This window comes from Suillus fuscotomentosus (assembly GCF_016647785.1).
Source record: "Suillus fuscotomentosus strain FC203 chromosome Unknown F5891scaffold_38, whole genome shotgun sequence".
NCBI classification, from domain to species: Eukaryota; Fungi; Basidiomycota; class Agaricomycetes; order Boletales; family Suillaceae; genus Suillus; species Suillus fuscotomentosus.
The window spans coordinates 56,735-68,615 of record NW_024539550.1 but is presented as its reverse complement, the minus strand read 5'-3'; the positions used below and the strand labels follow the sequence as shown (position 1 = coordinate 68,615).

Below are 11,881 nucleotides of genomic sequence, written 5' to 3'. Positions count from 1 at the left end.
GTAGATATGTCGCAACTTTCGACTTGCAAGTGCTCGATGAACTTACTATCTGTTACTTCTCCAGTATCCTGCTACCATCGTCTGAACTTTGACATGTCGGCGGCACACTTCCACTTGCAAGTGCTCGATGAACTTACTATCTGTTACTTCTCCAGTATCCTGCTAGTGACCATCATCCGAACTTTGACATGTCGGCAGCACACTTCCATGATCTAGTAGTTTGCCTCAAGTTCCTCGATTTCCACCGGTACCCTTAACTAACCTAAAAAGGCTCGAAAAACTGATCCAGAAATGGCTTGAGACACCTTGCCTGATCGATGTCCTTCAAATGACATTTTCTGGGCGCGACCAAGTAAGGCAAATTTTCTGCTCCTTATTTGAGACTAGTTCATTCAAATCCTCACTATTAGGGCATCGCCGTAAAGTCGGACGGCCATTGTATAAAATGACTTCACAGAATCCTTCATACCACATTCACTTTACTACTTCCTTTCCGTTCATCTCTGGTATGTCGGTATCCGATAACGACCGTCATGCCAACTACCAGAACAGCCCTCCTCTTCCTTCTCATCTCGATGTATTGCTTTGTGTCTCGACGTCACCTCATGCTAGGGCCAAACGAAGAATTGCTGCCCTTGTCGAAGAAGTCGAAAATTTGAAGCAGGACAGAGCGACAAAGCAAAGGTTTGTATGTTGTTAACCTCAGATCCGTTTTAATGCCTTATTGTAGAAAAACCACCTATTATGTTTCACAGGGACGAGCAGTCCGCCAAATGGTTGCCCTGTATACTCCCATAGAGGATCTAATTGCCGAAAACGACCGATGTTGTGAAGATGAAGAAAACGCCCTCGAGTTCACTACAGAGTAAGTGTTTATGTTCATCTTGTCATGCTTGTCATTAAAAAATAGCAGACAAAACTGCCTTCAACGTGGCTACATCGAGCTCGCCAAGGCATTACCGTGGTTCCATGACAAGCTGGCAAAATTTGACCACGAAGAGTCCGAGGAAATGCTCAAAAAGGTCATTCCTAGCATCGCCTTATCATACCTCTCGCTCACTTTCAACGTAGCTCAAGTGGGGCGCGGACTCGGCACGTGGTGACGACACTGGAACTCTCAAAGACCTCGTGGCTTCGTGGGTCAATATCGAGTGTCATCTGCCTTCACTCATTAGAACAGATGATAAGCACCATAGAGGCTTCATGAGCGATGTGTGCGGTAAATTGCTCTGCCCAGCGGAATGGCGCTGGGATGACCCAGTGTAAGTAATAGCCCTTATTATTCAAATGTTGCTCACAAGTCTCCCAGAGTTAGAGCCGGTATTCGTGACCGCACAACTGCTTTTATCGTTTCTGAAAATTCATGGCCATCGTTCATGTATGAAAACTACGAAGCTGACGCCAATAATCTGGAGCGTGGTCTCTTCAAGTCGAAGCTGTTACTTATGGTGAGCGGCCTAGATCATTGTTCCAATTGATTCATAACTCATTGCATTGCAGGGCTTCAAGGCTATATTCACATCCCCCTCCTCAGCCAATGAGGTGGATGGTGATGGTGATGGTGTTGATATCATAGAAAACAACCGATGCGCCCGGAGACATTCAGATCAAGCCAAAGTGAAGACGTGTGTTGCCTCCATCATAGATATGAGGAAGGTGACTCCTCGCACGATTGCATATGCAGTTTGTCAGGTAAGCATCAATACCTGCTTCCAGGTTCGAAGTTGAAATTTAATTCTGCAGATCCGATTCGCACTTTCCAACGTTACCTCTTGGCGCACCGTGGATGGTGATTTCGACTACCAGATTTTCTGGAACAACATTGTGGACTTCTTCGAAAGCCCACCGGGCCCAGCTGCACAAGCCAGGGTGAAGGATCTTCTTGAGTGGTGGACACGGTAAGCCGCTAACAGTGACCTGCCTGAATTGCTAACTCTCTGTATAGAAAAGTCTTTGGAAAAAATCACCGGCAGGACCTGATGCCAGATGTTGTTACTCAAATGTCCGTTAATGCTCTCGCTGCCCAGAGACAGCAGATGGAGGATGCTACATTCGACTCTAACTAGTTGCTTGACACGCTAACTTGTTCATCTACTCTACAATGTCTTTATTCTCTCCATTGTATTCGGTTTAGTCTACACTATATCTTTGGCTAATGTTATCTCAATCTGTATATTTGACAGTGCGTCGTGAGCTGTCAATAAGTCTTTTCTGCTCGTTTAATTGGAAAAAAATGTGCAGTATTGCCCAAAAGTTTTTGTGGATACAGTATTATATATTGCTCTAAATAACCTTCTCATTTGTTCATCAGTTCTCTGACGAAGGCAGGACAAACATAATTCTATAGGAAAGTGAAGAAATACCTAAGATGCTTGTTGAGTGGCAAGTGAGGCATCAGGGTGAAGCATCACTCACCGCTATGAAGTCTTGAGCAGATGTCCTACGTCATAAAGCTTCCCGCAAAGGAGGACAGACGCAAAGCAATCAAGCAGCAACAAAATACATAAGATGCTCGTTAAGTCGTAAGTGAGACATTGAGGTGAGGCATCACTCACCGCTATGAAGACTCAAGCGGATGTTCTACGTCATAAAATGTCCCGCAAAGCAGGACAAACGCAATCCTATGAAAAAGTGAAGAAATACCTAAGACACTTGTTGAGTGGTAAGTGAAGCATCAGGGTGAAGCATCACTCCCAGTGAAAATCGACAAGAATGAGGTAGATAGGTAGCAATAGACGTCTAAGTACAGATTGAGATAGATAGAAATCTAAGAAATTCGAGATGAGAAATTTGCAAAATGAGAAATTAAAATGCAAAGTGCAAAGTTCTCAAACATGCGTTTCATTTTGCAACATATGCTATGCAAATTACAATCAAATTTTGCATATTTGGAAACTTTGATTGCAATTCGTGCATGCTTAGATCAGATTGCATTGACATTCGAAATCGCTAAGTCCGAATCTGCTTAGTATGGACTCCATCCAGGCTGGCGCACACAGATTAGATGACGGCACCACTATCTATGTCTGCGACTGTGATGCCTGTCTTCGTAAGACAGGAGGACGGAATACACAGGTATCGCGAGCTACTTACTTTAGACACAAGCCCATCAGACTCGCCGCATCAATTCTTCTTCCTCCGATCGCTCTTAGCATTGCGCCAGATCTCCCATCACCAGATCTTCGACACACCCCTCCACCAGCTGCATCCTCGTCCAGCAAGAGGCCACAGGAAGATCTCGATGGTGGGGGACCTAGAAATCAGAAAAAGGGACGTTCTGACAGCCCAGAACTAGTGCATACATCTGAGGTAAGTCCGATTGTTTTATTCCAGAGGCTCACTCACATATTTCTAAACAGCCTGACACCCACCCTGATGACGCTCATGAAGGTACGAGTCCTTCTACTCGATCATGATCGAGAATTAAATATTATCTAGATTTTTATCAGTATGATGGCCTCGAGTATGACACCATACCTGAGGCGCTTCCTGACGAGGAGCTTCCTGACGATCGGCTTCCTGATGAGGCCCTTCTAGAAGAGGATCAAAATTCTGACCAACCTCGCGGTTCTCAAGGTGCCGCACAGCCAGACCAACAACCTCCGGTGGCACCTATTGATCATATCGACGATCTCGATCAAAACGGAGAAGAGGGGAACGGATCAGAGGGGAATGGGGCAGAAACACGAACGATGGGCTGGACTGATGAAGACTTAGATGGACTTCACTGCATGGTGCGTCTTCAGGATGCTCAAGATGCCATGGCTTTTATCACTGCCCTTCGAAAAGCTTCTCTGGACGACCCTTTTGCCCGTCTACCTCCTGATGCGCTCGATCGACTTCGAAACCCACCACGTGCACTCCCCGACGTCACAGATCCCGATCTCTTAATGTCCCTTAAGCTTTTTTTTGCCGACACGACGATCAAGGCATACGACCTCATTCGCGCAGCCATTTCTGAATGACACCCCGATGACGACGTGTACAGCCACTACCGTGTCAAGCAGCTCTGCACTGAACTCAGTGGGGTTGTACCCCTTGTGCACGATATGTGTATCAACATGTGCTTGGCATTTACAGGCCCCTTCGTCGATCTTGATCAATGCCCAAGGTGCGGGGAAGATTGTTGGGATCAGAAGAGAAGCACCCCGCAAAAGAAGGTTGCTCGACAGAAATTCGACACATATCCTATTGGTCCCCAATTACAGGCTCTATGGCGGCATCCTGATCACGCCGAAAAGATGCGCTGGCGTGAGCAGCGCACACAGGAAATTTTGGAGGCGTTAGGCATGACAGATGGGATTCCCGACATCTATGAAGATGTCCTTCATGGGAAGCAGTATCTAGACGCCTGCCAATCGGGGAAAATTAAAGAAGGTGATCCCGTACTCATGTTCTCGATCGATGGGGCCCAGCTGTATGAATCCAAGCAGTCGGACTGCTGGATCTATATCTGGGTCCTGTTTGATCACTCCCCGGATAAACGCTATAAAAAGAAGTACGTCCTCCCTGGCGGCATAATTCCTGGCCCCAAAAAACCTAAAAACCTTGACTCGTTCATATTCCCCGGACTCCATCACTTATGCGCGATCCAGGCTGAGGGTCTTCCAATCTGGGATGGCGCACTTCACAGATTATTCACCTCCAATCCTTTCCTTTTTGTCGCAACTGCAGATGGGCCTGGAATGGCATTTCTCACCGGTCTCATCGGACATCACGGCAAAATGAGCTGCAGGCTCTACTGTGGGCTTCCTGGTCGACATAAACTAGGTGCCCCCACTTACTATCCTGTACTTCGCCAGCCGATCGGTAACCACGATCACCCCGATATTCTCATCCATCAATTACCCCCCGCCGGATCATTCGATTATGAGGCAAATCTCCGTCGCATTGTCTCCTGCAGAAACGCTGCAGAATATGAATTTGCGCGCCTGGAAACAGGCATCACAAAGCCTAGCATCTTCTGCAGATTTCATTCTGATCGCATTCTCCCAGTGCCGCACTCATTCGGTTCAGACATTATGCATGTAGCTGCCATCAACGCTGGAGATCTACTGATACCACTCTGGAGAGGGACATTTAGAGCCGACCCAACGGATGATAAAGCCACATGGCGCTGGGCTGTACTCATTAAGGAAACTTGGAGGAAGCATGGATCGAGTATTGCTGACGCGACACCATACTTGCCCAGATCATTTGATCGCCCCCCTCGAAATCCCGCTGAAAAAATTCATAGCGGTTACAAGGCCTGGGAGTGGCTTCTGTATCTCTATGGAATGGGGTCAGCGACACTCTATGGAATCCTTCCAGAACCCTACTGGTCCAATTTTTGTCACCTTGCTCGAGGTTTGCGCCTCATGCAACAATATCATATTTCCCGTTCCGAACTTCTTGATGGCCATCAGCACCTTCTGGACTTCGCCGACGAATTCAAAGAAATCTATTACCAGCACCGCAACGATCGGCTTCATTTCATTCGCCCATGGATTCATTCCCTCACTCATATCGGCCCTGAGACAGTCAACAAAGGCCCTCCCATCTGTTCTTCTCAATGGACTATGGAGAGGACAATCGGTAATCTCGGCCAAGAAATCCGCCTGCATAACTCGTCTGCCTACACCAACCTTTCTCAACGTGCCATCCGACGCTGCCAGATCAATGCCCTCAAGGCCATCATTCCCACGATCAAACCATCAACAAACGCACTTCCTAAAGGATCCTTCGATCTCGGCGAAGGCTATATTTTACTCCGTCGACGAGAAAGAACTGCACACATGGTCCGGCCTTGCGAAGCTCAAGCTATAGTTAGATTCCTGGCCAATGAGCACGTCTTCGCCTTCCCAATGGCCAGGTTGCAAGGTCGGCTTGGAAGGAAAACACCATGACAAAACAGCCAAGGATGGCACGCAATGTTAAGGTATGTTTATTGCATCTACATAGTTCAGCAAACTTATTTTTTACAGTTACACCTCGACGGACAGACAGCAATCGGCGAAGTACATTACTACTTCAACATGACTATACATGATCGTCGCAGGACCTTCGCCATGGTCTTGGTATACAGCGATCCACATCAAGATCTTCTTCATTGTTCCTTTCACACCGTATTCGCATGTCACCACTGCGGGGACAATTCATTGCGACTGATCGAAGTTTGTGCCATTCAATCCGTTGTGGCTATGGTCCCGCATCAGTTTCCGGGTATCAACAGTATACTTTTCTATCTTATAGAGCGACCGGGTTTGGATATCATCACAATGAGTGGTATCAATGAGGAGGACATACCTGACGAGGATTAAGGTGAGTATTCTACTAGTATTTGACAGCATTAACTGACTACATCCCAAGACTAGAAGCTGACAAGGGAAGCTGATCGCATCATTGATCGCATTGATCGCATTGATCGCATTGATCGCATCATTTTGAACATCGTTTGTATAACTTTCACACATTTTTGAGTCGCTCATCTGTACAATGCATTCTAGTATATGAAAATACAATTCATTACTCTATTCTAATGAAGGTCCTTTAAGTCTTGTTTGATTTGACGCACTGTAAGAAAGCTGTTGTCGGCATGCGCACGATCATACCATTTGGCGTCTTCTTCTCGTGAAACATACTTCCAATAACAGGAATCTGGACCAGGGGGACTCGGAGTGTCGAAGAAGCTTTTCTTCTTGATTGGGGTCTTGATCGGTAAGTTTTCGACATCACTCTCCGGCTCGGTGACACTGCTGGGATCGTTTTTGGGAAGACTCTTGATCGAGGGCTGGGGTAAGGGCTGGGGTAAGTCTTCGACATCACTCTCCGGCTCGGTGACACTGCTTGGCTCGTTTTTAGGAAGATTCTTGATCGAGGGCTGGGGTAATTCTTCGATGTCACTCTCAGGCTCAGTGACACTGCTTGGCTCGTATTTTGGTGGGGGAGGGATTGGTGTTGTTTTCGCCAAAACAGATGGCACTTCTGGCTCGCTTTCTGACTCCATGACAGACTCCGTGGTGGATGTAGCTACACTGAAATTAATGAAGTCAAATGCACAAACTTACATTAAAAAACTTAAAACTCACTGTGTCACTGGTGGTAAGTCCATAAATGATACCAGACGTGCCCGAATCCTGAGAGCATGAGAAGAAGGCCAGCATGCAGGATTGGCAACCAAGTCGTCTGACAAAGTCATAACAGGTGTGCTCGAGCGGGTGTCATTGGAATCAAGACTTAATATAATCGTTCGGTCAGATCCAGATCCCGAAGCAAAGAAGATCCGAAGCAGAGAACTTGATACTCACCTGGTATCAGCCTGGTAACCGTTATCAAGGTCATCAAGATCTGGATCCAATGATAGATCCAGAAAGTCCTGGACGGCTGATGGCAATGGCATAATGTGTTTGGACGATATACTATGGACTCGGTGAGTTGCCTTTCTTGACTCAAATTCAACCAAACACATACCTATACCATCATGTCCATCAACGACATTTCGGACATGACAGCGATAACCCCCGCCGGATATGCAGAGTTGATCAAAACTCATCTTCCCCCACTATCATTTCCCCCGTCTTGTGATCCGAGCGGTTCCCATCAATACTATTTCATACATGGCGACACCCCCGATCCAAATCATAATGTGAGTTCTTGTCTGATCATGATCGGAGACATGAAACACTTACTTGATATCAGTCTCTTCTATCACAAAGTTCCAGCCTGCGATCTCTGCTCGATGATCAAGACCCCGCCGTGCCTGCTGATAGTGACAATCTAGTTGTCGAACTCAAATGCCAACTTATGGAACTACAACATACAGTAGCGAGTCTCCGAGCAGATTTACTCAGGGTTACGAGTGAGAAAACATCATTACTCTCAACCTGCCAAGCATTACAGTAAGTGCCATATCATTTTCACGCGCATATATTCACTCAAATGCGCATATATGCTTGTACAGGAACATTATTGTGAATATACGAAGCTCTGCAAGCTCTGTCGCATCGAGCTCATCAGCCTCACCCCCTTCCGACACATCAAATACCACAGACGAACGCAAGCCATCTTGCCTACTGGATGGAATGATTGAAGAGGAGTGCGATCGCGAACTTGATCCGGCAGACTATCGATCGGTGAACTCCTGGACGAAAAAGGATTGGCAGGAACACTTCCCAACGAGCTCGTCCGCTGTACCTGGATCTTCTTCGAAGAAATCAGCACGTGGTTCCAAGTGTATGGCGCAAGGTATCAATGTATCTTGTACTTACCTCCAGGACGAGAATGGCATACCTGTGTCAGCTCAGCGCGCAAAGGTAATTCGGACAACAATGTTGTCATGCTTCCAGCAGCTACATACCCAAGGACTTGCACCAGAATCGATCGGGCAAGCTTCACTCGACGTCATCAAGTGGCTGGTTCACACGTTGCTGAAGGAATACCTGGAGCTTCGTTTGTGCGCCGACAACTGGAAAACCACGAGGCTCATGATCAATAACTATTCCCAATGGTACAACTACCACATCAAGAAAAAGGGTGGCAAGCGTGTGAAGGCCGAGTCTGAAGACATGGGCCTAGAGGAAGAGACTGCCTCTGAAACGACCCCGATCATTAAAAAAAGAAGATTGTCTGACTCTGACGAGAACCACACCGCAAAGCACCCACACGTAGATTCGTCATCAGAGGATATAGTAAGTTTTCATCTTCTTTGCTTGTCGCTACTGACATGATTGGTCTATAGCTAGCATCACCCCCTTCAATATCAACCGAAGAAGTAAGTTTTGATATTATTGTTTTATACTACTGACATAGTTGGTGTACAGTTAGTGTCACCCCCTTCGCCATCACACGATGGCACTACACCCAACCGTGAGCCAACCCCTCCACCACAAATGGACAAAGGCAAAGAGAAGGAAGTTGTTGCTGTCGAGGTGAGTCTCTCATTGTAGTACATGTTGTACCTGGCACTAATTTCACGTGTCTGATCTTACAGGTCAAAAACCCTCTGTAAGTCATCAATTCTATTGATGCGCTACACTGATGCGATCAATTCATTTAGCTCTAATCTTGTCCTCAAACCTCGACTCACACCCGTTTCACAGAAACCCCCTTCACCTTCTATTGTTTCCTCAAGTTCAGGATCCAACCCTGCTGTAGTGCCGCCCTCCACCAACATCACACCAATCTCCAGGCCAGAGATCTCATCGAGTTCCGATTCAGCTTCCCTTGCTGTAAAAATGGAACTCGTTGGAGTGACCCACGCCAAACAAACGAAACCCACGATCAACTCGAAGCCTGATGCCATCAAGAAGCGACAGCCAAGTACCAAGCCGATGCGTGTGAGCCCCAAGATCACGGCACGGTGCGTTCTATATATTATTTTCATAGCTAGATTAACTCTATCATTCTAGGAATCTTTGCGCCCTCGAGTGGCAATCGAACGGCAATCAAAAGGAACCAGCGAGCATCTTCGCGACTTACTGGAATGGGTTGTCTACTGCCGACAAAGAGGTGCGTCATTTTTTTCTTATATTAACATCTATTTAATTCTGTCTACAATTGTTCTAGTTATACAAGCGCAAAGTATCTGTTCAGGTGAGTTCTGTTGCCTGCATTCTATCACATGTACTGACCAAGTGTCCTATAGGTGGCTTCCTCAGGACTGGTTCAAGTGGACGACAACCACGATGACTAGAGGGCATATGGCGGTGTAGAAACAACAATACTGAGAGGAACAAAGAAATGCTCCTGACTGTATCTAAAAAGTTGTAGGTCGTGCGTTGCCTAGTCTGCGATACTTGAGATGGCAAGTGCATTCGACCCTAAAGGGGAAGCAGGTGCAGCGGAGATCTAGAGGTACGCGCTTCAGCGAAGCGCGAGAAAGCGCAGGTGCACGCAAGGTACGAAGGCGCAGGAACGCGCGCGCGTATTAGCGCGAAGCGCGGGAAAGCGCGCGTGTGTAAGCGGAAATAAGAGAGACTAAACTTATGTGAAGATATAAGCAAGATAAAGGATGTGAGATGTGTTGTGCTAATGAATAGATTTCTACTGCGACTTTCTAAGTAGTAAGTACTAGGTAAAGTTGGGTGAAAAGTAAGGTAAATAATAGTATGTACTGCTGGCGCTTATATAGCGCGCCTAAGCGCGCTCATGCGGAGCCGAAGCGCTACCGAGTAGGTATGTAAAAATATATATGAGTGAGAAACTATGATAAAAATAAAGGTGGAACTATGCTAATAAAGGAAATGGAAATATACGCACTAGGGAGCTTGGTGGACAGTGGATGGATGCATCTGGATGGCTGGCGCTATAGGGCGCGCAAGCGCGGGAACGCGCGCGCGCGTATACATCGTGAAGCGCGGGAATGGTGCGCGCATGGCGCGGGAAAGCTGCGCGTCATATAGGAATCACTGTGGATGGTTGTCACAACCCTTTAAACGAATTAACGCAGGGCAGAGACTAGGACTCAAACAACAAGATAATCACAAAGAGGATAAGGCAGCAGGTACGTCTTGGATTGCTCACTTGGAGATACAAGAGGTTTGAACTAAAGAACTACTGACTACGACGAGCTACCTATATACACATATTGAAACTGAGATCGAAACTGAGTATGAACTAACTAACCAATCAAAATAATTAAAGGTATCGTACGATTCTATATATAACTATGATGTCATAACATGTGCCGCAGCCGCAGTAAGACTCTGGAACATTCCAAGAGTGTCGCGAGGCATGACGTCAACATCTTCGGTATTGTCCGATCGATCACGTGACTCTGGTAATTCTACAATAGACGCAATAATAGGAACTTCCTCAACTGTAAACATATTCTTAGGAACAGGCGCTGTGACTGGGCGCTTAAAGGACTTAGAATTAAGGAACGAATAATGGTTTGTATTTGGAACTCGTGACATTACCCCCTCTCTAGGATGAGCGTCATCGCGAATGAAACTAGGACGAATAAACTTCTTGCGCCATTCCAAAAACTCTTGGGTTTCGAACACCGATTTGTTAATTTTGCGGGGATTCAATGCCTTCGGATTTTGCCGGTGAAATTCTTGAACTTTCAACCGTGCATTCTCAAGGTTTTCCTCAGGTTCCCATGTCGCTTCTTCTATCGGATATCCTTCCCACTCTACTAGGTATTGGAGTTTTGATCTGTGCAGTCTCGAGTCTAGGACTTTTCGTACTGTCCATTCGGAATCGCCTTCTGATAAGATCTCTGGCGGCGGACGATGATGTGGAAGTCTTTGGACTAAGGTCGAGGGGGAATGCGGAGTGAGTAATTCTACGTGAAATACCGGATGAATCTGATATTTCGCTGGAAGGTTCAGGCGGTAATTTACATCACCCGTCTTCTCTAGCACTTCAAACGGACCAAGTCGTCGATCGGAGAGTTTCTTATTTGGTCTTTTCTGACGGATATTTTTGGCATTGAGCCAGACCAGATCTCCTTTCTTGAATTGTGGTGCGTCTTTTACTCCTCTATCGTAGAATCTCTTCATCCGCTCATTCGCTATTCGCAGCATACTTTCTGCGTCTTCCTTTGCCTCTTTCATTACATCCACTCGTTCATCAGCTGCAGGTACTTTAGAGTTGGAAATTGGTGAAAAAGTAAACTCTGGATCGTATCCGTAGAGTACTTTGAATGGACTATGACCCGTTACAGTGACAGAGTTATTGTGAGCGAATTCTGCTATCGGAAGCCAGTCTACCCAATCATTTTGGCGGTAAGACGTGAACATTCTCAGATATTGCTCTACTTCTTGGTTGATTCTCTCTGTTTGTCCGTCTGTCTGAGGATGATAAGCCGTTGACATGTTCCATTTTATGCCTAGGCGTTTCGACACTTGTCCCATAAACTTGGAGACGAATTGTGTTCCTCTGTCCGATATCACCTGTT

At 46.4% G+C, this 11,881-nt stretch overlaps 3 protein-coding genes across 3 annotated transcripts; 2 read left to right on the top strand and 1 right to left on the bottom strand.

The window, feature by feature from the left end:
* Positions 1-445: 445 nt before the first annotated feature.
* Positions 446-2,066, top strand: F5891DRAFT_1190619 (uncharacterized protein; the record flags this gene model as incomplete). The annotated part of the gene is made up of 8 exons (XM_041367336.1): positions 446-688; positions 756-865; positions 914-1,022; positions 1,072-1,262; positions 1,310-1,448; positions 1,501-1,692; positions 1,744-1,898; positions 1,946-2,066. 8 exons carry the CDS (start codon positions 446-448, stop codon positions 2,064-2,066), a joined length of 1,260 nt encoding a protein of 419 aa, XP_041224123.1.
* Positions 2,067-6,514: 4,448 nt separating this feature from the next.
* On the bottom strand, positions 6,515-7,378 carry F5891DRAFT_1190616 (uncharacterized protein; the record flags this gene model as incomplete). The annotated part of the gene is made up of 3 exons (XM_041367335.1): positions 6,515-7,013; positions 7,068-7,214; positions 7,287-7,378. 3 exons carry the CDS (start codon positions 7,376-7,378, stop codon positions 6,515-6,517), a joined length of 738 nt encoding a protein of 245 aa, XP_041224122.1.
* Positions 7,379-7,459: 81 nt separating this feature from the next.
* F5891DRAFT_1190615 (uncharacterized protein) lies at positions 7,460-9,670 on the top strand (the record flags this gene model as incomplete). The annotated part of the gene is made up of 11 exons (XM_041367334.1): positions 7,460-7,624; positions 7,678-7,877; positions 7,940-8,291; positions 8,328-8,666; positions 8,717-8,749; positions 8,799-8,906; positions 8,969-8,982; positions 9,035-9,337; positions 9,387-9,486; positions 9,544-9,570; positions 9,623-9,670. 11 exons carry the CDS (start codon positions 7,460-7,462, stop codon positions 9,668-9,670), a joined length of 1,689 nt encoding a protein of 562 aa, XP_041224121.1.
* Positions 9,671-11,881: the final 2,211 nt, after the last annotated feature.